Source organism: Cariama cristata, unplaced genomic scaffold (assembly GCF_000690535.1).
Source record: "Cariama cristata isolate BGI_N322 unplaced genomic scaffold, ASM69053v1 scaffold5801, whole genome shotgun sequence".
Taxonomy (NCBI): Eukaryota; Metazoa; Chordata; class Aves; order Cariamiformes; family Cariamidae; genus Cariama; species Cariama cristata.
In genome coordinates, this window is record NW_009597452.1 from 615 (window position 1) to 27,305 (window position 26,691).

At 48.5% G+C, this 26,691-nt stretch overlaps 1 protein-coding gene across 1 annotated transcript in view; it reads left to right on the forward strand.

Moving 5' to 3' along the window:
- Window positions 1–4,141: 4,141 nt before the first annotated feature.
- The window catches only part of LOC104168324 (gamma-aminobutyric acid receptor subunit gamma-4), a gene marked incomplete at its 5' end in the record, with an annotated part of 31,241 nt that continues 8,691 nt past the window's right edge, over window positions 4,142–26,691 (forward strand). Inside the window, 4 exons of the mRNA XM_009708890.1 lie at window positions 4,142–4,290; window positions 4,494–4,561; window positions 25,012–25,232; window positions 25,830–25,912. Coding sequence (XP_009707192.1) covers window positions 4,142–4,290; window positions 4,494–4,561; window positions 25,012–25,232; window positions 25,830–25,912 — 521 coding nt within the window. The remainder of the gene's footprint in view (window positions 4,291–4,493; window positions 4,562–25,011; window positions 25,233–25,829; window positions 25,913–26,691) is intronic.

Genomic DNA, 26,691 nt, shown 5'->3' on the forward strand with positions numbered 1-26,691 from the left:
TTGAGCAGGAAGATTGACCGTGTAGCTGGCTCAGCTTCCCTTCTGCCCAGTCCCCTTCCCATGCCCAGGGCCATGTCTACCTCTTCCCTGAGCCCTGCTTTGCCAGGAGCAGTGTCTGCATGTTGGGGGGGGGTGATGGAGCAGGAGAGGAAGCCTGTGGAAGAAGAAGAAAAGGAGCAAGTTATATCAGGGTCTTACTCTGCATTCACTGCATTTTTCCTGGCTGCAGCTTGCAGGGGAGTGAATCTCACCTGCCCTACACTTGATGGTGGGTGCTGGGGTGAGGAGCCCAGTTCAGGTGCCATGTGTGTGCGAGCTCTTCTCCCAGCCCAAGCTGCAAGACCCGTTCCCTGGTACTGGAACAGGCTGGATGCTTTGTGCTGGGTGACTCAGCACTCCCCAGACGGTCCCCCCACCACAGAGCTTAATTCACCAGCATTTCCCAGGACATTGCCTTGGCTGGGACCAAGGCACCCAACTTTAAGCCCTGAAGGCAGGATGCCTGCACAGCATCACATCACCAGAAAGCTGAGCTTGGCAGATCGTTGAAACTGTGCAGACCTGACCGTTGGGGCTTCATGGAGCTTGCTGTGAAAGGAGAGGTACAAAGAGATGTGAAATGGGTAGGGTACAGTTTAGTGAGTCGTCTGTCCTTAAATCCTCTGCCTGCTTCTAATTTAGAGTAATTTGCCTGAATGTCCGTGTGCCTACAATCTGTGGAGGTATTGGGATGGGTGGCTAGAAGGATCCATTAGTATGTGGTAATTATGACTGACCACAGTGCTTTTCAACCAAGGGAAATGTTGTTCTTGCATTTTGTTGCTGCCTGTTGCTCAGGAGCAGGGGAGGCTTTAAGATGTGTTTGCAGAGGGGCTGGACAGTCACAGCCCCAGTATCTGTTCCTGCCTCAGGGCTAGGGATGGCTGAGAGGGTGTGTGTCACCTCCCCAGTAGGTGCAGGTCTCAGTACAAATTTTAACTGATGTCGGACCTAGTTAACACACCAGGTTGCAAATAGTAGTGAATATGCATCCTAGTCAAGTACCATCACCTGTCCTACCAGGCAAGGAGCAGAAGTGTCTTTGAGGGCTTGTGGTACGTGTTGCCCTTCCCCTTCTCCTGTGAAGAGAAACCTTGTGAGACAGCTTGGGCACTGGAGGAGAGAGCCAGCCACCGGCTCTTCAGGTGGCTTTTACTTTAACCATCAGTGTGCTTGGAAATCTCAGCAAAAGAGGTGTCTGCTTGAGTAAAACAGAATTAGGGAGGCAAGGCAGAGCACCTTCCTGCTGTAATGCCAAGGGTTGCCCAAGGAGGGTTGTCCAACCCCATCCATATACGTGAACGCATCCAAAAGGACACCTCCCTGCCGTGCAGACCTCCTGCTCTGGGCATCAGCAGGAGCTGCCACGGCCTTGACCGCATCTGTCACACCAGGGGTTTCCTCGCAATGTCCCCAGCTCTGCCCTGCCATCATCCCCCCTGCTCGCAGCTGTGTCCTGGCCCCATGGCCGAGTACAGGAGTGCTGAGGCAGATGTTTTGGCATTTCGACAAGCGGAGGTGAGGAAACGTGGTTCTGCCTTTCCTCCGGGCTGCACGGAGACATATGAGAACTGGCTGTTCCCTGTCACTGAGCCAGTCGCTTTGTGCGAGGAGACGGAGCCGCCGGGCCAGCAAGTGTTCACAGCACGTTGGGGATCGCTGCAGGTTTGCAGTGTGACATTTCCATTAGCAGCTGTGGGGTGACATGCACATGTCACCTTAATTCCTCTCCTTTGGAATAGCTCTTGGACTCTTTCCTTCTTGATTTGAAGTGGGGCCACTGGGAAGAGAGACTGGGGAGGAGGTAGGAGCTTGCATAGGGCATCATGACAATCACACTCCTGACCAGCAAGAGCTGGTGTGTGTCTGTGTGTGCACAAACACCCAGAAAAAGCACATTTTCTCCAGCAAAAGCTGGCTTGCTTATGCTAAGATGGCTTAGTATGGTTTAGCAGTCCAGGATTAGCTGCATTAGGAAAAAGCATATTTTTGGTAGTGTCACTGCATCTGTAATAGGGATGTGACTCCCTGGCAATGCTACCCCAAGCCTTAGGGTGTTAATCAGCAACACTAAACGGAGAGAAGCCAGAAGGCTGAGGTCAGAGTAACCAGCCTGGTTTTGTTCAGCCCCAGAGGGATGATTTGGACTGTACTGTGGACTCTATTGTGGCCTTACAGCTTGCAGGAACTGGATTTTGGCAGGGTGGTGGGACACGCAGAGTTCAGTGCCAGCAGGTGACCTGTCTCGGGCTCACTTCAAGCAGGGTCAAGGGAACGTTGAGATAAGGTTTCGGTATAGCTGTTCCCACTCTGCTAGAGGCAGCCTGTGTCACCCAAAACACTGGCAGCAAGGGAAAGCAGTTAGCATTGCTTTCACCTGCCCTGAGCTGAGCTGTGGGCAGAGACACGTGTTCCTCTTTATGCCTTGCAGGAGCGGGGCTGGCCTCAGATTTCAGCTTTTGGGTGGGTGCAGTGGTGGTCCCCTGTGCCTCCTGCACCTTCTGGATGCTGCGGAGATGTCTGCTGGGCTGCATTTCGAAGGCACGCCACAGCACGACAGCGAGGCAAGCCCTCGCTGCTGCTGCTCAGATAGGGAAGCGCATCCTGACGGTGTTGCTTAAGAATCCTTAAGCATCATTAGAAAGTGCAGTGCAATCAGAGAGGAAACAACAAGCTGATGTACCAATACCTAATGTGCAGCAGCAGTCAGCCAGCTGCACACAGCCCTTGTCGGGGGACACATCCCAGTGCCTGAAAGCTGGGGAGATGCAAAGAGGTTTAAAGCGATTGTGAAAGCAAGTTTTGTCTGGGGTTTTAGAAGAGGAGCATCTGATAAATTGACTGCAACATGTCAATTTAATGCTTTTTTTCTTCCTTCAAGTACCTTTGCCATGTTTTACCTCCCCAGGCACTGAAGGGAGATGTGTATCAGTGGTGCCTGATTGCATCTCGGAGCTGCGAGGCTCCAGCTGGGAAGTGTCAACACAGTGGCAGCTCCCACTGTGAGACCCTTTCTGGCACTGGAGCAGGTGACACACTGACATGGCAGACGTCGAGGGGGGTGTGCCGACTATGGGATTGCTTGGCATCCTCTCCCACATATGGCTGTGTCATTCTGGGGACAATCTTGTGAATGAGCTGCCCAGAGTAGCAGCAGTTGGTTAGAATTTCCCAGGTGACCATGTGGACCTAATTTAATTAGAGGGTTTAGGAAAACTCCTTTAAGAAAAGGGAGGTGTGTGAAAGGTTTAGAGACACCAGAATTGAAAGGCTGTGGGAGAAGCTGTTGCTAAGTGGATCATGTCCAAAGGAGGATGCAAGCTTTCCTTGCCTGGCTTGGAACTGGGAGATGAGGAAGATGGAGCATCTTTAAATGGGAGCTCACGCCAAAGACTGGGGAGGAAGGGTTGGTGAGTACAGGGAATGGGTTGTAGCAGGTCTTGGCCTGAGGGCAGAGGAGTTTGCATAAGGCTTTAATTTCCGAGGATCTGTGCAGGGCAGATGGCTGGGCTCCTGGCAAGCTAGACATGCATGCTGCCTGCTTGGTAGTTTTAGGACCTCTTTTCTCTGAAATGCTTTTATTGTAAATGCCTTGCTCCCCAAAAATGCTGTTTGGTCCCTGTCTTCTTCCTCAGAGGAAGCCTGCTTTGGGGGCAAGTGGCAGGTATTTGGCAACTGAGGTATTTGCAGTTAACAGGCAGCTACAGGAGAAGGAGCTGTCGGCAGCAGAGGAGGGCCAGGAGTGGGAAGCACAGGAACATGGCAGGGGAGGGCAGATACTGGCTCCCGCACTTTGGGGGTGAGCAGTGTGTCTCCAAAGGGAGCTGGGGAGGATGTGGAGCACCCCATGCCTGCTAGTCCTGACTCCTGGCAGCAAGGCCCATGTATGTCTAGGGACCCTGAAGTCAGCAAAGGTGCCAGGTGAGTTGTGTCTTCTTAGCAGCGTGGCTGAGAGGAGATCCCTGAGCTTCTTATGTTCTGCCTTCCAGCAGCACTGCATCCTCCTCCTTTAGTATCTCTAAATCCCAGCTGTGCCCCTACTCCCACTGAGCACCACAGAGGTGCCACAGCGATGTCTCTCTCCTTTGTCTCTCCACTCCAGGTGTGAGAGCACAGAGGAATACGATTACGATTACCTCAGCATCAATAAAACTTGGGTCCTCACCCCCAAGGCACAGGAGACTGATGCCACGCAGATCCTCAACTCACTGCTGAAGAACTATGACAACAAGCTGAGGCCTGACATTGGCAGTAAGTGTCCCCTGAAGCTCCCTGTGGCCATGGGTAGTGATCTGGGCTGACTGTGTCTTGTGTTTTCCATGCTTTTGTGGCTGCTGTAGTTGGTATTTTTGGTGAGATGGAGCCATGCTGATCCTAGATGTTCCCCTGGTCCTCAGCCCTTCACAAATGATCCTAGCACCAGCTCATCTATACCCATTTTATTTTCTTTACAGTCAAGCCCACCTTTATCGATGTGGATATCTACGTGAACAGCATTGGGCCAGTGTCTGTCATCCAGATGGTGAGTGGTGTCATCACTGCAGGGTCATGGTATCACCTCAACTGAGAGCGTGGGAGGTAGCTGGCCCACTGCTGCTGGCAGGTTGTGTCATGCTGGCTAGACACGATGTGAAGGTGGTAGTGTCATGAGAAGAGATGGATTTGTTTCCCTTCCCTTGGGAACAGGTGCTCTGACCCACTGACAACTGGAGCTAGAAAGGCAGCCTTCTCTGGCTAGGAGCAAGGTCCTCGAGTGTCCTTGGTGAGTTCAGCAACCCTACCATGCTTGTGAGCTCAGGGAGAAGGATAATGATGCTGTTGGGTCTCCACTGGCAATGTGTGGACAGACACCTCTGCCTGGTGGCTTTGCCCTCTCCTGCCTGGGAATCGTGTGGGCACCAGGATGCTACGGGCAAGTTGCCCCACCCTGGTTGAGCCAATGCAGTGGTGACTGGGAGGGGGAGCAGTGTGCTTCCCAGGAGGACTGAAATAGGTACCTGGAGATGGTTTCCATGGCAATAGTCTGATGGCGTGAAACTTGAGTGTCCAGGCCTGGCCTGTGGTGCTGGGGGGCGGGACAGGCAGGGTGCCTCGGGTCCGATGGCTCTTCTTCAGTACATAGCACCTTAGATTGATGCCACCATGACTGCAATGGCTTATGGCTCAGGACCCTCCTGTACTGGGAGCTGCAGAAACACTCAACACATATGCTCTTTGGTCTGAAGAGCCTCCAGGTCATGCACTGGGGAGAAAGTCTTGGTTATTTATTTTTCACAGGAAACTTCCGTTATTATTTTCCCTGTGAAGTCTTTTTTTCCTCTTTTCTAGAAAGAAACAAACCTGACTACTGACAGGTTTTGAAAGACTTCTTTGGCCTGCTGGCAGCAGGGTGGAGAGGACAAAGGAGAGGTACAGCCAGGATAATTTGGCTTTTCTTGTCTCTCTCAATGCAAAACAGAGCAGAAACAAAACCAGTCCCCTTAAACCAAAAACAAAGAAAGTTTTCAGAGTGGCCATGTTATTTTTAGCTTCGCAAGTAGAAAATTTCCACTGAACAAAACCCTCCAGGGATGGAAGAATGGCATTGTAGTTATAGTACCACTTCCACTCCGAAAAGCGCTTGGAAGCAGCCCTTCTGATGAACCACCGCCAAGCATGTGCCTCCAAGCAGTGCCTGCTCACGAGCCACCAGATGGGCACCTGGCTGGGCGCTCACTTGCACCATGAGGGCACCATCAGGAGGCCCGGCAGGGATGGCCTCAAGGCAAAAAAATTCCTTTCATTCTTTCTGTGGGCCCGGTTTCCAGGAGGAGAACCACAGCCCAAGCCATGTGGATGTCACCCCTGGCTGCCAGCAGATACCACAGGCTCCTCCATCCCATGTGGGTGTGTGGACATGAAGCCACAGTGACGTAAGAGCAGCCGTGCAGGGGGAAGGGTGGAGGGGTGGGGTGTACTCACTGCCCCAGCCACTGCTGTGCCTGGAGGTAGAGCGTAAAAGTCATGTTATAGCTGGCTGTCCCATCTATTGCCCAAGAATATGCCAAGAAGACCACACAAAACCACAGTGCACATCCTCATTCCTTCTCTTGCCCTCCCACCTATTTACCCCTTTTCACCTCTGTTGGAAGCTCTGCTCTCCTCCCTGTTGCAGGAGCACTGCATAGCCATGCATGTGGTAGCAGTAGAGAGTGGCTTATAAAATCCAGTCTTGCATTCAGAGTTCATCTCTTCTCCTAAATGGAGATACAAGGCACTGCTGCTAGTCTGGTTTCCTAAGAAACACAGCTTATGCCATGGTGATGGGTATGTGAGAACATACGTACGTCCATCCCAATCTTCCTATATTTTCGATCCACTGGGCTAATACCAACTGTATATGGCTGCAGGTATAGGAGCTTCAGGCATATTCAGCATCTCCAGTATTTTTGTGAAAACAAGATGCAAGGCAGTGACAACAGCCATCCCCACCGAGGGGAAAAACTGTTGTGTGAACTACACACCGGAGAATGGTATGAGAGTGCTGCTGAAGACAGCCCTGATCATTCCTAGAGCAGCTCAACCCATGTGTTTAGCTCCTACTAAGAGTCAGCAGAAGCTTTTATGCTTCATGAAGTAGGGCTCCACGACTGCACAGGATCCCAGGGGGTCTCAGTGCATTTAATGCAAGCCAGGAGTGTGAAAGCAAGACTGGCACTTAGAATTGCCTACATCTGCAGGTCTCTGCTGGGGAAGCTGCTGCCAGGGGCTAATCTACCCATCTGCGTTCTTCCCACCCGAGGAAGGTATTGCCATTTGTGGGAATGGCATGGTGAGGTCTGCTCAGGCAGGAGAGGAAACCACTCAGCATAGAGACAGTTGAGGGATTTTGTGGCTTCAGTAACAACTGGCTGCACTGTCTCTCCAAAGTGCCCAGGTGCTACAAGTCCAGGAGGCCCTGCTGGGTCCCAAGAGTCACCAGTGATCTGAAGACACCTCCATATGACTCCCCAAGTAGACTCTCAATGGACATCTCTCCTTCTCCATCCCCTTAGGTAACTTCCTAAGCTTGAATCTGTGATGCTCTTGAGCTTTAAAACCTTTCTCCCTGAGATGCTGGGCTGATATTAAAGGTGCCGAGGACAATTAGACCCAGGTCTGATAGCCTTGGATGGCAGCTTTCTGCCATCTGTACTCTGAATAATTCCCCCTGCTCATGAGAGAGGCTGCATCCTGCTATAGTGTCTCCTGAAGGAAGAGAAAAGGGCTGTCACAAAGCTGCCACAGTGTCACCTCTAGACTTGGCTGCTTCGCCCACTAGTTTTGTGTCTGTTTGCTTTTCCATGGTGATGCAATGAATTAAGTCATGCTGTGGGTCGTGCCAGCCACTGGCAGGCTGGCATCAAACATATGATACAGATTGTCTTTGCTGGGGACATGTCATTCCCACTTCGCCCCTTTTTATATAGCTTCTCCCAACCTGAGAAGCTCTGCCTTCTCCCAGCTGTCAGGCCTGTCCCATGTGCCTGATCTTTCCCTTTTCCCATAAGCAACTGCAGGAAATGCACATTTCCAAGGGAAGGGAACCAGAATTTGACTCAGGGCTAGATCTCTTCTGAGCCCATGGTGAGATTTCTCTCTGCCACAGACACAGAGGCTTGTGTAGGCTGGAAGGTCCCCTGGAGGGGAAATGTCCCATTGATCTCTTTTAGGTGCATTGTGATGACAGTGTCTTACGTAAATATTTCTTTTTCACATAGCCAGGCTATGTAGAAGATAAAAACTTAGTTCTGCTTTTAAGAAATACAGCAGCATTACTGTGGCTGTTAGCTTGGCCCAGCATGGTCTGTGCCTCTGAAGCTGAAGGCTATAGTATGACCTGACATGCTGGTGGAATAGAAGGCTCCAACTTAAGTGACATAGTTTGAAAACTGGTGTCCTGTGATCTTCTGCTGACCCCTCAAAGGCTTAACTATTCACCGCTGCCTTCAGCCTGGTGATGCTCTGTCAGGGCTTGGAAGCTCGCCCTGCATAGCCGCTACTCAGCCTCCAAATGATAAATCATGTCAGGATACAAAACTGATTCCGGTCCTTAAAAATGAATAGGTGATTTGAAAATGCCTTGTGCTGGGTGTGAATTCTGCATCCCCCTCATCAATCACTTGTCACAAATAACATTAACATTCAGGAGTCAGCAGAAGGCAGGCAGGTTTGGAGAGGGAAGAAATGTAAAGTGATTTCCTGGTACCTTTTGTACACCAGAATGGCAGTCTTGTTTCTCATTTAGGTAACTGAGCAAATTTTACATTCTTTCCTCCCTGGGGAAAGGACTCTCTGGGCTCTGCCAGCCAAAATGTGGCAGTAACCAGAAATAAAGCTAGGAGATGGTCAAATGATAGGAAGCAGGATGGGGTTTGGTTGAAAGAGGATGGACTGAGAGGGAAAAGGGTGCAGAAAAGTGAGACCATCAGGTCCCACTGCTGTTTGCTCCAGTCACAGCGTGGACTGGGATTTCCTCCCCGTCTCCATGAGTCTGTTGTCTTTGGGTGGGATTGCATTTACACCATCAGGGAAAGGATACGCTCAGCCACAAGCCCTTCCAGAGCTGCCTGCTGCTGCTGGGTGCCGGCCAGCAGCACCTCAAGCCAAATGAGTTATCACCCACAGCTACGCAGTTTTCCAAGCTGTGTCACAGATCTGGATGCACAATTAGATTCCCATTAACACAGACAGTATTTAGGTGTCTGTGGCTTATCACTAAGCTGAGCCTGGTGCAAAGACCCACCTTGGTTCTCCAAGCATGTTTGCGGGAAGAGGTGACAGGGAGGGCTGCGGCAGCAGGGACCGATAGAGGAGACTTTTGGTTCAAATTTTTTGCTGACCTGTTGTTTGCTGGAGGGATTTGCTCCTGGTTTTGTTTTGTAATGGCTTTATTGCTATAGATTATAGCTTTAACTGATATCAAGGGCACCTAGAGTTCTGGATCACCTTCCTTTAGGGATGCTTAACTCTCACAAAATGATGCTGTAGAAGTAAAGTGGTTGCCAACTATTGGGGCTGAGTGCCTTTCAGTCCCAAGGATGTCCGTGAAGTGTCCATGAGAGCTAGCATGGGTGGGAGTGGAAATAGTACTTCTGTTCGGAGCTTTGGGATGGAGCAAGTCCTGCCCAGAGCTTCTCGGATTCCTCCCAGAGGTCAGAGCTGAACGTTCTTTTCTGCCTTTCTTGCGCAAAACCAAGCATGAGGCTTGAGGAGTTGGACACTGAGAACATAGCCCAAACACTGTGGTAGTCTCCTGGCAGAAGTGAATGAAGGGATGCCACTCACTCAGGGACCTGCCTTGGTTACCTGCTTCAGGTGTCTGGGATCAAAGGCAGGGCAGTCAGGGCTAGTTTAGATGCTGGAGACTCCTCTCTTTGGTACATGTGAGGAGATGCCCTTGTGTGCCAAATTTTGTAGCAAGACTTGATGACAGCTCTTCTGCTGGGATTGTGCACCACCTCAATCTCATTACTGAATGATAATAAAGATGGAAAGAGCAAAATTGGCCTCTGTCGTTCACCAGGGGTTAGATTCTGCTGCCTCTGAAGTGCCTGTGATTTCCAGGGGATAGGGCTAAGCTCCTGCCTCCATTATTACAGCAAATTATTTTCTTATCTCTGCCTTAGAGAGGGGGACTGGAACCCAAAGAGGATGATGTGTCCAAATACATGTGTTGAATATTCCCCGCTTCCCTCTTTAGGAAGGAGATGCTGCGCACTATTAAATTCCTAGTTCTGCGCCTGGCTGCATTAGTTACCATGCAACACACTAACGAAACTGAGGATAAAGAACATATTTTCCCACGTCTGGAGTACTGCAGAATAGGTTTAATAGATTTGCATGTATGGTGCATCTGTGAAAACACTGAAAAAGGGGGGAGGGAGGGAAGGGGGAAATGTTTATCATTATCAGCTGATGAATAATTAATTTACAAACGTTGTCTTGTTAAATATAAATTAAATCCTCATTTGACACACTTTATAATTTAGAAGTATGAGCCCAGCATGAATGAAGAGAATTCCCCACTGACAGCTTTCATGTAAATCCCGAGGAGCCAGGGAGGGAGGTTTGGCTTTCAAAGTTAAAGCTGACAAGGGGTAGCAGTGAGGAAGGGGGCTGCTGTGACAAAGCCAGCCTGGGGACCTGGGGCACTTTGCTTGTGGGTGCTTTCCCTGCAGGGATGGCTTAGCAGGGCAAGGAAGCAGTGGCTGCCTGCACAACCCTCTTCCAAGGATTGCTTCCTTCCCACTCAGAGCTGCAGGTGACCGAGCTGCTGAATCGTGGCTCTTTCAGTAAAATCCCCATCGATGTCACGTTATCAGAGCATGCAGCAAGCCAGCAGCTGCTTGTGAACGGCTGAGCTATCCCAGCAGCAGGGGCAAAGATCCCCAGGAGAGGAGCTCGGCTCTAAAAAACCTATAACGGGCTAAGCCACCCTTGCAGAAAGCCCTGAGGCAATTTGAGGCATCTCCGCATGGAAGTGGAGCCGCATCCCGAGGAAGGGCAGTTGTGCCTTGTTGGAAGGCAGTTAGTGTGGGCGCCGCAGCATGAAGTTACATGGGGGTTACACCGGGGGTTACAGCCCTGATGTCCGCTGCAAGGCTTGGGTTAATGTCTTCATTTCTTCTTAATAGATGGGGAAACCGAGACCGGTAATAATTGTCTGGCTCTGAGGAACACTTAAGTGTTCGGCTGCTTTGGAATAAATAAGGAGGAAATGAAATTAAAATGGCACACTTTTTAAAATGCTTGAATATGTCGCTCTGGAGCGCAAGATAAGCCTATAGGTAAAGGAAATTTGTTACGTCCCCCGCTTCTTCTGTGATAATAATAGACTCCAGTGGTTGCACAGCACTTCTCAACTGAAAGGACTTAGAAATGCTTCACAAATCATCTGTCTAGGAGGCAATAGCCCAGATGCACCCACTTCTAGGGTGGATTGCAGTGCCTGAAGCACACCACAATCCTCTGCCAAGGACTGCATGCTCTTCTTCGCCTGCCCGGTGTGCAGCGAGAGTCAGGCATCAGCATAAATCTAGTGAAGTTGCACAGGACATGTGCTCATGTAATGAACTAGGTCGGGTTTTGGTCCCTGATAAAGACATATATTGTAGAAATTTAAAGTGTTGGGAAATGGGCGTTGCTCACTAAGGGCCCCAGTGCTTTTTCTGCCCATTAGTTTCCATGCCTGAGTGATGGCTCAGTGCTGCCGGAGCTGGTGGTGCATTTATAACATCTTCACAAATACTCATTTGCTTGGAGAGTGCTCATACCTCTTGATTCCTTGATGTTCAAGAACAGTCACCTGAGCCCATTCCTATGTGCACAAGTGCTAGGAGAGGGACTGTTCCTCACGTAGCTGCTTGTGTCCATGTGGCAGTGAGTTGGGGTACACGGAGAAGGGCAGCGGCTGTCCTGTAGCCATCATTTGTCATTGCCTTAAGAAAAAAAAGTCACAAAGCCACTGAGGAATAGCACCAATCTTGTGTGACTTGTGGGACAAATCATGAACCGCAACAGAAGGCCTAATGAAATGAATGAGTTACTCCCATCCTAAAGGTATCCCAAGAGCTTCCACAAGTTTCAGGGTCTGCTCCTAAACCAGAAAAGGGATGATTTATTCACTATGAATAATTCAACCAGCTCCTTTTATTATCCAGAACATACACTAATTCCCTCCAGATATTTTCTGTGTGACATCCATGTTGGTATTTTATTTATAGGCTGTTTATCGTGTAGAAAACACAAGAAGTCTGTTATCAGGGAAGATGAACAAAAAGCTGGGGTTTTGCCTCTAAAATTTGGAGCTAAATAAAATATGAAAATCTGGACAGCACCCTCCTGGGGCAAAATGTGCTTTTCTTCAGAGGCATTTCTGGAGAGCAAAGCCCTGAATTTAATTAACATTTGTGCTCCCCAGTCCGATGCTAAATGGGGAACGTGGCTATACTCAGGTTTCTTAAACTGCAGCATCAGTCCTGGCACACATGTGCCTCTACACAGCCCACAGCTCAGGTGGCCTCTGGCCCTCAGGCAACACAGGATAAATCAGCATTCATAATGAAGTAAGTAGCTCTTGTAAATTCCTTCACAGATCCGATTTCTGGCCTTCTGCTGGCAGGAATGGCTCAGTCCTGCATTCACTTTGTGCCAACCTTTGCAGAAAACTCACATTTCTTCAGCCAGGCTGAATACAGAGGAGTTTTTTTGCCCTGAACCCTTGCAGGCAGCTCGAGAAGGATGCTTACTGTAGGCTCTTCCCAAGTAGCTGGTGTGCTCACTGTGCCTGACTTGAGAGCATTGGAACTCCTAGTTCCTCACCCTTACTCACAGAAAACCTTTCTAACGCAGCTTGTGACTGCAGTAGCTGCACCTGCTCTCCCTTTCCAGAGATGTCTGCCAGCAACTGGGTTTCTGCTTGTTGATAGACCATGATGACAGTTTTCCAGCAACCAAGAGACTCTCCTTACTTAGACCAGGACAAGGCTGGAGAAGATGTCCCCTGTCCTGGCAACCCTGGCAGGTAGCAGCTCGCTCTCAGTTTGGTAGGAGCTTTGCCCTCTGGGAGGACATTAAGAGAGGCTTTGCCATGATGGACAGGCATGGACATGGCTGCAGTTGCTGGGTGGTGGGCATGCAACCTTGCCCATCACACACTGGTAGGTGTGGACCTGGGAGATGCGGGCTCAGGCTCGGAGCTGCTGTGTGCAGCTGCATCTTGCAAATAAAAGGGCAGATGCAGCCATCTCCATCACAAGCGCATTAGCTAATGGAGTTGCTCTGTGGTTCCGCAATGGCCCCATTTCTCCATATGGAGACGTGTATGTGTGGACAGGCCAGGAAGCATGTGTTTGATTCAGGTACAGATCTGTGCTCTGAACCTCATTAAACTGATTCTTCCAAGTCAAAGGGAAAGCACTATTGTGTCAAATGTGAAAGATGTAGGCTCTGAGTTGTACCAATAATTGTCACTTGATGGGCTGAATTATTTTTAAGGCAGTGATTTATCTGAACTGAAGGCTTTAGATCTCTCCACAGGAGAGGTCTGGATATTTCAGGTGCGTGACAGCCAAGTCAAAGGGCTGATCAGAGGCCAGGGTTTCTGGTCTAGGGCAAACAGCCAGCATCGTAGGGGAGGGATCTTGCTCTCCCCTCCAACTTGGGACAAACAGCCAAAATTCTTAAGCATTTCTGAGGGAAAAAGCGTTTAGGTACAATCAAAATATTTATGTTTAGTATCATCAGATTGTTTTGATTTGCTTTTCATATGGTGATAAATTCTGTCCTATGAGTAAGTAAAGTATGAAAATGAGTATTTGAAAATAAAAGTGAAAATGAAGTGAATCAAATAGATAAGGGTAAAGCAAAATATTTTGCTAGCTTACTGAAGAAAAAAAGTTTCTGAATGAAATGATGAGATTGAGGTAATTCATTTTTCTTTTCACAATTTTAATTTATTTTCAACAAAACGTCATTTTTTTTCAGTAGAAATCGGTTCCATTTATTGCCTGCATCACCAGATGAAGCAGTGCTACCATCTCCGCTAAAAGGCTGATGTGAAATCTGCTTGCCATAAATGTGCTATGAAATGGAGACCATTTCTCAGAAGTCAGTGGTTCTGAGTGACCAGAGGCAATATGATTCAAGGACCTCTTCATGCCTTGATGTTAAAGGCTGAATATTCAGACTATTACATCCCATCTCCATGCACAGGAAGGGTTTAATTGCCCATGATACAAATTGCAAGCAAGCAGCAGTGGAACGGTGATACTGGCAGCTCTTCCTCTCTGCAACCCTTTGCATTTCCTCTGTGCCTCCAGGCACTTCCTCAGAGCCTCTGTGTCTTCAGCTTGGTGTCTTTTGTGCTGGTAGGAGATACGTGTTAGGGTCAGCATGTGGGTGGCAGGTAGATCTTGATGCTGTGATGCCTCATGCTGGTCAGCAGCAGCCTATCCTTCCCTGCTGTGAGTTTGCTGACACTGCAGCTGTTTCACAACAGCACTGCTGAGACTGATCCCACCAATTCCCAATGCAACAGCTCCTCAAAGCCCCAGAGAAATCGTACTGGCTGCATGGGGCACTGTGGGTGGGGGAATAAGTCTGGTCAGGGGTCTTGGGTTGCTGTGTGCTGGGCTTGGTGTCTGCTGGTAGCATGGAGCTGATGGTAGCTGAGGACCTTGGTATAAGCTTTGCTTGTCCACCTTCTTGTCCAGAGGGCTTTGCCGTGAGGATTTCTGTGGTTGTTCTCTGACCTGCAGTTAGCTGGGAATGGCTCTAACCATCTGATCAGCTTTGCTCGACAGGAGAATTGCACGCAGTGATAAAGGCTCACCCACAGGCAGATGCACATGAGATGTGTGAACCAATACACTTAGGAGTGTGGGTGGGGGAACACCTTGTCTCCATGTGGCTGAGGAATAAGGAAGGTCAGAGCAGGGACTTCGCAAATGTTGTAAGCCTTGTTTCTGACACTTCCCCTGATCTGCTTCTCTTTACCTCCAGCTTTGTCAGTGTACCTGTTACACCTCCCACACCAGACCTGTGTCCCTTGGTCTGTCATTCTGCTCCACAGACACCCAAAGCCACCTTAGTAGTGCAGTGAGGACAAGGAGAGGAAGCGGAGCAGTGGGGTAGAGAAGTGGGAAAAATGTGTGGGAGATGGTTGGTTGTTCCTACAGCCACAGGGAGGTAGGAGGGTGAAGTTAAGATAGCTGGCTGATCTTCTTTTCATTTGCTCCTTGAAAAGAAAAGCTGAAGGTAAAGAGAACTGTAATATTCAAGACAACCATTTCCTTTCATGATCTGAAAGTAGTGGACTGACAGACTTGTCCAGAGCTTGCAGCCTTAGTTTGTCCCATGAATCTGCACCTTGTGAGAAGGCACAATAGACTCTGGTTCCCACTGCCACAGCAAAGAGCCACAGTGGTGACATGGCTTGGAACAGCATGCCAGAGAGATTTGCAGAATAAATCTCAGCAGGAGGCTTGGGGAGGAAAGGTCTCTGCAGTAGGGGATGGAAGGAGCACTGAGAATGGGGATGTCGGGCACCCAGTTTGCACTGCAAGGGAGGAGCAAGCCATTGCATGAAGCCAAGCTCCCTTCCCACTGCTCACGGTTGTTTGGATGTGAGCTCTGCATGCAGCTTCCTGCAGATCTGGCTGCAAGCTTCAGTCCAGTTCTGCAGCAGTGAGGTCGGGGGCTGCTTAGACGCTTGTCCTCTCTCACTGAATCAGTGAGATCTCAGGAGGGGACATGAAAATACCTCAGTGTTGCTGCTATCACAAAAAGCCAAAGGCAGATCTAAGCACTGGGACTTGATAAGGAGCAGCAGAGAATGGGCTGTCCAGCTCCCAGGAACTTTGGACTAAGCTCAAGAGACAAAATTGTTTGCTTTCTTTGTATGTATGATTCTGGGATATAAAAGCTGTGCCAGTGCATTCCTTATACCTCTGTGTAGAAAACCTGAGCTTTCATCTTTTTCACTACTCCCCAAAGATGTCCTAAAGCCATCTAGGGGAGCTGTGGAAGGTAGAGTGGTTGAGTTTTAAAGGAGGCATCTGCAGTAGGCTGGGTCTCTACAAAACAGTTGGGAGCTGGAAAAAAGGACTGTGAATACTGGCCCCCAGTTTCTGAGGAGAGTCTTTTGCAGTCGCCAGGTGCTATGGGAAGTGAGCAGCCCAGAGCAGCAGAGCTCTGCAGGTCCTGCTTGCCTGGTGGCTAGTGTCCTGGCTTCCAAATGACCACCACACTTGGCATGAAGTGTGAATATGTGCCTGGAAAGAAGAATCAGGTGGCCTGGAGTCCCTTCTGCAATTGCAGTCCAGCTTGCTTTGCCCTTCGAATACCCAACAGGGGAGACAGAAAGAAATTATTCTTCCTTTGTAACCCGATTCATTTCTCCCAGCTGCTTTGCTCAGCCTGATGCTCCCTTGAAATCTCATTAGGGCTGGGCTGTGATTTTGTGGTGGCTTAAAAAGAACTGCAAAAGGAAAACCAAAATGAAGCAGGGAGAAGGAGCTAAATCAGGGAACTGGCAGGGCAGGGACAAAAAGCTGGCAAACACAGCAAGGGGGCATGTGAAACAACATGAAATGGGTTTCCTTGAAAGAGTCTCCCAGGCGCAGCGCAGCTCCCATGGCTGGTGGTGAGCATCACTTCTTCAGCATCAGCTCTGAGCTCTGCTGGCTTCTCCACCCTGTCAACATGCTGCCAGTGAAGGTGGTTTGAGAGAGCTCAGTGCTTGTTGGAAGCAAGTGGTTCTTGCATATTTAGGAGAAGGCTGTAGTGATTTTCCTGCTCCTTTTACTCTGTCCCTAAGCTCCTGTGACTGGCCACTGTAGGAGCGTGTTGGGACAGAGGGACACTGCCTGACATTGTCTGCCCGTTCTTATCCCCTCAGGTTTTGCATGCTGCTGTGCCATGCCATGCAATTCCTTCACTGAAAGGAAGTTTCTGGCTCTGATCCACACAGAAAGCAGAGCTCCTATGACTCCCTGTCTCTGCCTCCCTTTCCTTCCCGTCTTGACCTCAAAGCACAGCTTCTGTAGCAATTTTTTCATCACTAAGACAGCAGTGGGAGGGACTTTGTCTGTTCTCTTTTCATGACAATCGGCATCCAGCTGAGATCACTAGACACCTTTCAGTCCATCGAGAGAGGCAGTGCCTGCCCTGGAGAGCATACAGCCTTACTAGACAAAGCAAAGTCCCATGAGAAGGTGGGAAGGGGGTGGGAAACGACGTGATGCTTGAATAGGGCCATTACAATTGAAGCTGTTTCTGTTTGAGAAGGGGTATGGGCAGGGTGGTAATGTCTTCCTTGCTGAGGCAGAGGAGCAGAGTGGTGAGCTACAGACCAAAGAGAGTGTGGAGAGGGGCATGGAGAGAGGGAGGAAAGACTAGAGCAAGGAGTGAAGGGAAAAGAGAGAAAACCCAAGAAATCCTGGAAAGGTGAAAAAACAGCAAAGGGAATTGGGCAGCATATGTGGGCTGTTCAGTCCCTGAGCAGACAGAGAAAGGTGCTGAGACCTTTACAAAGGTTTACAGGCTGCTGTGGACTACTCTACCTCTCCAAAACCGTCAGTCCCCCCCCAAACAGGGACTGGATGTAAATGCAAATCAGACCCTAAATCTCAGAGGCAGTGATGAGTTTGCCACCCTCTAGTCCATCTGGTGAGCCAGCAGCTGCAGTAGGCTGTACTGGAGTCTGGCAAAGCCAGTGGTGATGCCAGTGGTGGTCCCTTCTGTATCAGGTACCAGATTGGAGGCAGGGAGACAAGGCCTAGCTGGTAAGCCCTAAGCCTAGAAGGATGCTTGCTCTAATACTTCAAAACCTCACAGCCACATACCTCTGACAGTTGAAGGCATCCATGTCATTTAATGTTTGGAGGACTCTCCTGCTTTCCTTCACTTCATCTGAGGGCCATTTCTCTGCTGCTGCAACAGGATACTGCTCTCGTTCCTGCCGTTCCATCCTAGGGAGGAGGCAGTGAGGCTGCGGTGTCAAGCTCCTGCCTTGCAGGCACCCTCATGGGAATCCAGCAGCCCAGGACAGTGAGTTTTGTAAGGACAGAGAGATGGGGCAAGGTGCACGTCAGAGTTGGAGGAAGATATCATGTTCCCAGGCAACGACAGACTTGCAGATCTCTCCATGGGGACAAGCTGACCATCCCAGACAGCCCTCTCCAGCAGTGTTTAGGACTGGACACCCTGGGGGATTTGTGGGACCTCCTACCTTCCTTTGCCTGATACAGAGGAGCTGCAGCAGCTGTTCTCCAAGTCCTGGGCAGTATTAGATTCATTTTAATCACAATGGGTGGCATGGGAATGGAAGCGCAATTAAAGAAATTCCAGCTTCTTATCTGAATCTTGCCAAGCTGTCCTGGAGGAGCAATCTTGGAGAGTTAATTGTATGCAGTGAGAAGGTTTGTCTTCTAGCCCTTTCAAAGGAAATTTCTTTTTGTCTCGTCATGACCTTAAAGGACAAATAAACAAGAGCACCTGCCCAAAGTGCTAAGTATTCTCTTCCAGTTATCCTATGTGCTTCTGTCCTCACCTCTTCTCTTACCCCACCTGCTTTCTTCTTCCAGCACAAAGTTGCTTCACGCCCAACATTGTGGGCAGCATTTAAGCATTTAGCAGTAAGGTCTGACATGCAAACAAGACTTTGGACAAGTGTGGCTTTGCTCTGCCAGCAGCCCAAACATTTTCTAGAGATCATGGTAACTGGGCTGCATGCTTGTTTGCATCAGAAGGTGCTTACACATGACTTTCCATCTAGACCATGTCCTGTCCTGAGAGTGGTGAAAAAACAAACTAAAAGGAGGTGGCTCCTTCCCTGGGGTGCTTTGCACAATACTTCATTGAAGTGTTCAGTATCTTCCCATTTAATTAATTCTGTCCTATCTGCATATAGCATCCTGTGTCCACACCTCTGCCTTTTCAGTAATAACCTCATCAGGGACAGTGAAGACAGACCATGCTTCTGTAAACCAGTCTGGCTGATGTCATGTGTCGACTCAAGGACTTTCCTTGATCCTTTGGGTAATGACTGTTAATCAGATGCAAAACCACACACATCTAGGTCACGTGCCCCTGGGGCTCACAGTGAGAGGCTCCGTGTGCGAGACTACATTCCCATGAAAAGAGGAACAGGCACCATGGCAATCAGCAGCCATCTTGGGGTTGCATGTGAGGAGATAACACCACTGAAGGACAGGAAGCAGTGGTACAAGGGAACAGCTCAGAAGAAAGGGTTTCGGGGGGAAAGAAACACTCTAGGGTGTTTGTCTGTCATGAGTATAAAAGCCTGCCTTTCAAGATGTCCCTGCTTGCACATGCACGGGAGCATGCATGAGCAGAGGTATGTGGGAATGGGCAGGTAGAGATCTCAGAAGCTAGCACTTGGTTTGAAAGCCCTGTCCAGTTCCCGTCTGCAGAGACTCCAAGGGTGAGCAAGCAATGATTGGGGAGTTTGCAACAGTCAGAGCAGCATGTACAGCATGTCTTGTTTGAAGGCTCCTGGCACGAGCACAGGACATGGTGATGGTTTTTAGCAGTGAGTTTGTATTATAAAAAGAGTGCTGTCTCAACTGAGATTCCCTGGGCAGAGGTGAAAGACATTCAGACAAGGACAGTGCTGCTGGTGTTGCTGCAGAAGTGAAACAGATGGGAAGTTCAGTGTGTCACCTTGAAAACACAGATCATCAGAGCTCTGCTCCTTTTGTCCTTGCAAGCTGCCCTAGTCACTCCAGCATCAGTCCAGAAAGCTCTCTGAGGTCTGATCTGGAGAGAGGAGGACCTTGGAAACACAATGAAACTTATATTCTCATTCTTTTGCTCTTTGTGTTGGTAAGACAAAACTCACCCAGAGCAGAGACATGGAGGCATCCACAAGCAAGGTGTCTCAAACTACTAATGGGAGAACCGAGAGAAGCCTGACACAGTGCAACCGGTTGCTGAAGTGATCAGTGTCAGGCATTAGCATATGCTGTTAGTACATGTCCTCTCTGCTTGCCGTCTTGGGAGAGTGCTTGCATATATCATGCTAGAAGCACATTCCTGCCTGCAAGCCGTAGGGACAAGAAGTTATGCATCAGATTTGAAGATTATTCTAAAATAAGGTAATTTTATTTAGTTTACTTATTTAGTATGGAGAGTGTCTCCAGACTTTTTGCTATTGTTACGCATATTCTCTGGGACATGGAGCTGGCTGCTGGGAGCAGCCCAGGGTTTGTCAGAGATGTTTGCAGGCTGGGAGGGATGCATGGGATGTCATGGAGAGGAAAGTGCTCAACTGTGCAGGGCTGCGGGGGTGTGGAGTTGCTGAACGCAGTTCTGTCTGAAGGCGGTATGCTTGGGCTGACCCTCTTTTTCAGAAGGGAGAGATTGGAGGAGAGGCTTCCTGCCTTGCCTTGAGCTGCACAGAGCGACCTACCAGCCCTTGAAAGAAATACACCCCATTCCTGGGTCTCCTCCAATAACTCCTGAGATTTTCCTGAATTGCAGCACCCCAGAGCATTTGCCTGTAATACTTGCTTTGCTTACCTCTGTGACTGACAGCATGGACTCACCAGATTCACATCAGCCCACCTGAAATGCTGGCCATGCTTCCCAGGAAAGCAGCCTGGTTTATAGTACTGCAGTGAGGGATTTGCTTGGAGGCGCAGAGGGAAGGGGGCTCTATGAATAAAAACAAATATCAGAACAATAAAAGCTAGAATGAGACTGGCTAGGATATTCATCTCTCAGCCTCAATGTTCATTAGGATTTTTCCAAACTATCTCTCCAGCAGAGGAAAATGGAGGAATCTGTTTCCAGGTCTCTGTCTCCTCTATTTGGAGATTTTCTTGTTGCTGTTGAATACAAGCGAAGTTGCAAAAAACACCTTTAAATCCTTAATTTTATCCTAATTTTGAAAGACATCTAAGACATCTTCATCTCCTGGCTTTGCTTCTCTCTTTGGCATTTGTCAGAAAGCTGAGCTCTTAAAGAACACAGAGAAAGAAGCTCGTAAATGGATACAGAGGAACCATGGGGTACCAACTCCTTTGTATCCCACTAATTGCACCCTTGACAGGGGTCAGCTGAACTGCACACACAAACTTGCTTTGAGCCATTTGAAAAGGATCTTCTGGCAGTGCACAGCTGTGTTTATTTGGTGTACAAGGTAACCTGAAAATACAAACTGTTAATTTCAAGTTGTGTCATGCTAACCCTGTGACTTTAAGCTGTTAGTCAAGCTGGGTGTCTGAACCCAGGGTGGAACTTAGTCTAGAGTTCCTGGGGCCAAATCCAACTGGAAATACAGGGTGATTTCCCATGTGTGTGCATGTACACACAGAGGTGAGAGAGGAGGCACAAGGAGGAGCTAACTGGGGCCAGGCCAGATGTCCTTGCTGTATCAGGACATTAAGATCAGGAGCAGCGAGATGCTCCAGGGAGAGGAAGGTTAGGACAGAGCAACTGAGGCTGGGATGACCCAAGGAGCAGGGTTTAGGGTAACACACAATGAGAACAGTGGCCAGCTCCCAACTCTCTTGTGCTGGGGACAGGCTGATTTCCAAACCTGTTACTTTTCTTTTGGATTGAAAATGTTTGGGTTTTCTTTGAAATGACTATTCACACAGAAATTCCATACCTTTTCACGTAAACTATGTTTTTAAAAATGAAAGGGTTTGAGAGTGCAGTAAAATCTTTTTGTTGTTATTTTTTACTTTCAAGATGAAATATTCTTGTCAACTCCGCATCCCCTAATTTCCCACAAAAGCTCTTTTACAGGGCAGGGTTTTTTCCATTAAATGTTTTCAGATTTTTACCATTTTCTGGAATTGGGTTTCCACCAGCATCTGTGCTGCCCACATGAGGAAAATGAGGACTGATCAGTGATGTGCAGCAGTGCCAGGTGATGACAGTGACCAAGGGCCAGCAGAGACATGCTGAAAGGCTGAGTTGGACACAAGCCCACACAGCTAGCAGCGGCGATGCTGCAGGGCAATCCTCAGCATTGGATAAACTCACGTGATAGTATTTAGGGTAGGCAGTCTTCAGTGTTTTCCTTATGGGTAGTTTGATTTAATATTTTATGACTGAAGCTTGATGTAATATTGCATGCATGCCACATATGTGTGCTACCCCACGTGTGATCCAAATGGCATGACCTAACTGTTAGAGCAATTACTCTTATTTCGCTAACTCCTTCTGTTGAAAACACTAAAAAAGCCCGTGCTTTTACAGAGAAGTTAACAACCTCCATGTGCTGCATAGCAGATGGTACAGTAATGTTGGAGGCGTATTTTACAATAACCTTTTTCGACATGGGGAAATTGAGGTATTGAGAAGTCTCTTTCTGATGCCTGAGAATGAATCAGACAGAGAAACTACACAGGTGCAGGAGTTCAAGGAACAGCACTGCTGAGCTCATCCTGCCAAACTTCAGCTATTCAGCCTTGATCAGCCTGGACTCTTCTAAGGTCAGGAAGAGTGTGAGGCATTTCCAGAAGACAACTTGGACTGCTTCATATTGGCATCTCCCTCCAGAAGTGCCTACCCCTCTCCAATGACTGTAGGAAACCCATGAGCAAACACTTCCTATTTTAATCGCCTTGGTCAGATGCCTACAGCTAAGTGGGATCCAATAATGCTCAGAGAAAGGTCTGAAGACTGTCCCACAGCTGATCAGTGCAGAGCCGCAGTTGTGCAAAGTTCCTCAGCATCAATGCAAACTGCACCAGATGAGAACAGGTGCCAAAGTCTTCAGGAACTGTTGTGGTTTAACCCCAGCCGGCAACTAAGCACCACACAGTCACTCGTTCACTCTCCACCAGTGGGATGGGGGAAAGAATTGGAAGGGTAAAAGTGCTCCCAAAGGCCAGAGCATTTTTATATAAATCTTGCCTCAGATAATTCTGAATGAAAATACATTTGTAAATTCCAACATTTCCCAATGGGTTCCCCACCTAGAAGCAAGGGAGCCAGCTCAGCTACTAAGTCCTTCCTCGTGAATAGCTATGCTAATAATAGCCACTGAAATTAGATCAAACCACAGGACAGTGACAATAACAGCTCAGATTTTTCAGAAGAGCTAAATGACTTGTGCACTACACCTTTTGCAAAGGCTGGCTATGAATGGCACAAGAGGAGCTCTTTAATGCTGATCCCTTCTGAAAATCTGGGCTTGACAACAAATACTAAACCCCTGGGATAGCTGACCCTCCACTCTCTTGAAACATTAACATTGTTTATCCCAGACCTGAATGCTGAACTTTACAGCAGGACATCTAACCTGAGCAGCCAGCCCAGAAGTGAGATCACACAAGTGACTCTAGTTAGGAGTTAGAAACTCATAGTGGCATCTAACATGGATTTATCACTGCATTATTGTTTGCTTTCTCCTGCACCAGATACTGCTTAGGAGGAGCAATATAAGCTCATACTGGCTCAAACAGGGTTTGCACGGGTTGGGGAGAATATATCAAATGTCGTGTTATTTTGGCCCCAACAGCTGGGAAGGAAAAGAAAATGGCTCCAAGCCAAATAAAGTCAGCCCTCCCCACATACGTCATTTTCTTGGGCTGCCATTACCCCATCTCGTCCCTGCTGTGCCAATGCTTCTTTGCCCACCTGTGGGCTCTATTTCACTGTTTCACAACCTGATCCATGCTTTCATCACCACATATCCTACATTCAAGCAGTACCCAGTGCAATCCAGAGGATTCAGATGCTGCAATGGGTTCTCCCCACCTCCTGCTTTCAGGTAGTGACCATGCTTGTGTGCTTGCCTTTGAGGGCTGCTGCTATCCTAGCTCTGTCTCCTCATGTCTGTTTTGAATGAACTGTAGAGGTAATGCCATCACTTTGAAGATGCTGCATCTATGCCCACTTACAGATATGCTAGGACCTCATCCCCGTCACCTTTGCTCATCCCTGTGTCTAACCAGGGTGAAAGGATCAGCCCAGAGAGTGACTCGACCGCCTGATGACAAATGCTCTTCTTTCATGATCTCATTCCTATGCAAGGGATGTTTTTGCTACCAATCACTCATCACCAGTTGGCTGACAGTGGAGCAAGGGCGAGGAGAATGAAGGGGGGAGTTGTGCGCTGCCCTGCTCTGCCTGCCCTCGGCAGGACATGCTGTCCAAAGGGAGCATGCTTAAGAGCACTGCATCTATTTTCATGGCACAGTTTGAGGAAGTCGGCTCTGAACCAGCAGCAAGGACAGTGGAGGGAGGGTGTGCTGCAGTCATAAAAATTCCACCGAGATAAATCAATAGAGGGAGGAGGAGAATGAGAGGGAGAGATGGCAAAGTCAGACATTGTTCATCTCTGCCCACAGGACAGAGATGATGCCTTTGTGGTCATGGGGGTTTAATAGGAATGAAAGATAGCCAAGTCCAAGTCAGAGAGGAGCTGTCAGGAACAGGTGACAGCCTTTAGTATGGGCTGGTGGAACTGGATTTGGGGGGGTCTGGTTCAGACAGCCACTGAGTGCCAGACCTGCTCCTGCATGGTGCTGGTTTGCACTTTCTCAGGCAGGCTGAAAAAGAGAGTAAGGAGCAAATTGGCTTGCAGCAGCAAGCAGCAGAACAGTGGACTAATGATGTGGACTACTGCCAGTCCAATCCAGACAGGAACTGCCTCCCAGAAATGCTAGTTATGGGTGAGCTAGGACACCATCTCTCTCATCAAAACCAAAGGTCCTCATTATGGTGGGAACTCTGTTTTCTGTCTACAAAAGACTCAAGATTTTGAACTGGTTGCACCAAGGGCTGGGTCCATAGCAGCCCCCACCCCAGATTCCTTTTCTAATCTTCAGCAAGGGGTTATCTGCCCAGGAACCCATAGTGCCCTGTTTTTTCATATAACTCATTTATAGTATAAGTCCTGCAGCAAGGGATGTATTCTCACTAGGTTTCTGCACAACACTACTATTGCTATAGGAACAAATTAGGTGTATTGAGCACTGCTGGGCTGTATCCTAATAAATAAAAGAACTGTCTGCTTGCCTTCTCTGGTAAGCTGGTGAGCAGCTTTCCTTGCCTGTGTTTGAAAGGTATATCTGAACTTAAGACTGGATTCAACCCGTGTCCACACTATCCTTCATGCCTGTGCTTAAAAGGGATATTTGTCTTGAGTTGTCCATCAAGAGAAAGCCCAAGCCCTTGTTTGTATGGTCTTGACTTTCCAGGCATAGGTCAGGCCAAACATGCTACGGCTCAGCCCACCAGTCAACACACAGTCTTTAGCTCTTCCTAAGTGTGCCATGGATGTCCTGACCTTGAGCTAAAGATGAGCCTGGAAAGGTGTCAGTGGTCACCAACACCTGCTCCCAGACATAAAAAGCAAGTGTTCTGGCTGTGACTCCAAAACGGTGGTCTGCAGACCAGAGCACAGGGCTCTGCTTTGCCTGAATCCCTCTCAGAAAGACAGGAATTCTTCTTCCTTCTCTTTCATAGGAATACACCATTGATATCTTCTTTGCTCAGACATGGTATGACCGGCGTCTTCGTTTCAACAGCACCTTGAAGGCCCTCACACTGAACACCAACATGGTGAGCCGCATCTGGATCCCAGATACCTTTTTTAGGAACTCCAAGCGGGCCGACTCCCACTGGATAACCACTCCTAATCAGCTCCTCCGCATCTGGAATGACGGAAAAGTGCTCTACACGCTCAGGTACATCCAGCAGACACTGTAGCTGGCTGCTGAGGTGAGGGAACATGGAGCTGGTCAAGGCAGAGGAGGTTTTCAGACACCCTGGAACAGAGTAGTGGAGATGTCTCCCAGTGCTGATGGGAGTACGCATGGAGTACTGGTTGCAGAATAGGCTTCCTCTTCCTAGGATGAAGGCTTCAAAAAATCAAACTGTTTTGCCCTATCATACCTAGAAAAAAGTTAAAACTACAAATGTTTTCCTAAACCAAAATCCTTTAAAAGTTTATGTTGCTCAGTCCAGCTATTTCATTCTGACAATAAACATTTGGCTTTTGTTCCCATAAATTCTCACTCCCATAAATGAATCTGAAAATCTCACTAAACAAAAAGGCTTTTTGAATGTGAAAATTAGATGGTTTTTCTCACTTTGAAAATATCCAAACATATGTTTTATTTTGCTGCTGTTTTGAAATGTTCCTGCAAACAGACTGATCTTCAACAAATTAGTGTTTCTCTCTCAAGGAAGCAAGAAGCCTTCTGTCACATTGTGGTGTTTGAATCAAACCACCTTCACCAATACAAAATCTCAATCTCCCTCTCTCTCTCTTCCTCTCTCAGACTGACAATCGAGGCTGAATGTCTGCTCCAGCTGCAGAATTTCCCAATGGACACTCACTCCTGCCCTTTGGTTTTTTCCAGCTGTGAGTATACATATTTTTAAAAGTTTTAGAGGTAAGTAGAGAAACCTCAGTAGAATAAAACTCTTCTGGGGAGACCATTCTCCCTTTTAGCTACATTTTTCACCTAATCTCTATGGCTTTCTTCCTGGGCCATTACCTGTCATGCCCTGAAGAATCATCCCACTCCTGGGCTAGCAGAGGTCTTCAGGGACAGATTCACAGCACCTCCCAAGTTTCTCTTTAATTTGGGTGGATGGTTGGAAGTGATTATTTCACTGACCTTCTGGTTGCTCTAGACAGAATATATCCCTTCAGCTGGCAGACAAATAGCACTTATCCTGCCATGCATCCTCCCTCTTCTGCTCTCTGAGGGGACAGCTTCGCTTTCCAGAACTCAGCCCAGACAGGCCCACTTTCTGCACCCAAGGCCATCGCAAAGGAAGGGTACTCAGACCCCCCCTCTCAATCGCCACTTGTCCATTCTCATCAGCTGAGAGGGCTGCTGATGTTGGCACATCTCCACTGGTAATTTTGCAGGGAGCTTTTCTGCACCAAGAGATTCCTGTCCTCATGCGTTGGTTGGAAATCTGATCTAGTCATCTCAGCTCGGGTTTGCCTCTCCTGCTTCCCCTGCTACTGGAGAAATGCAGCTCACATGGCTCTGAGGTGCTTCAGAGGGAGGCAGCATACCATCCCCTCGTCTCCCACCATCCCTCATTCTTTGCTAATTAACGTTACATGCCATACATTCTTGCTAATTAGAAACACACTTTCAGTTCACTGCCAGGTTCTTACTCTTT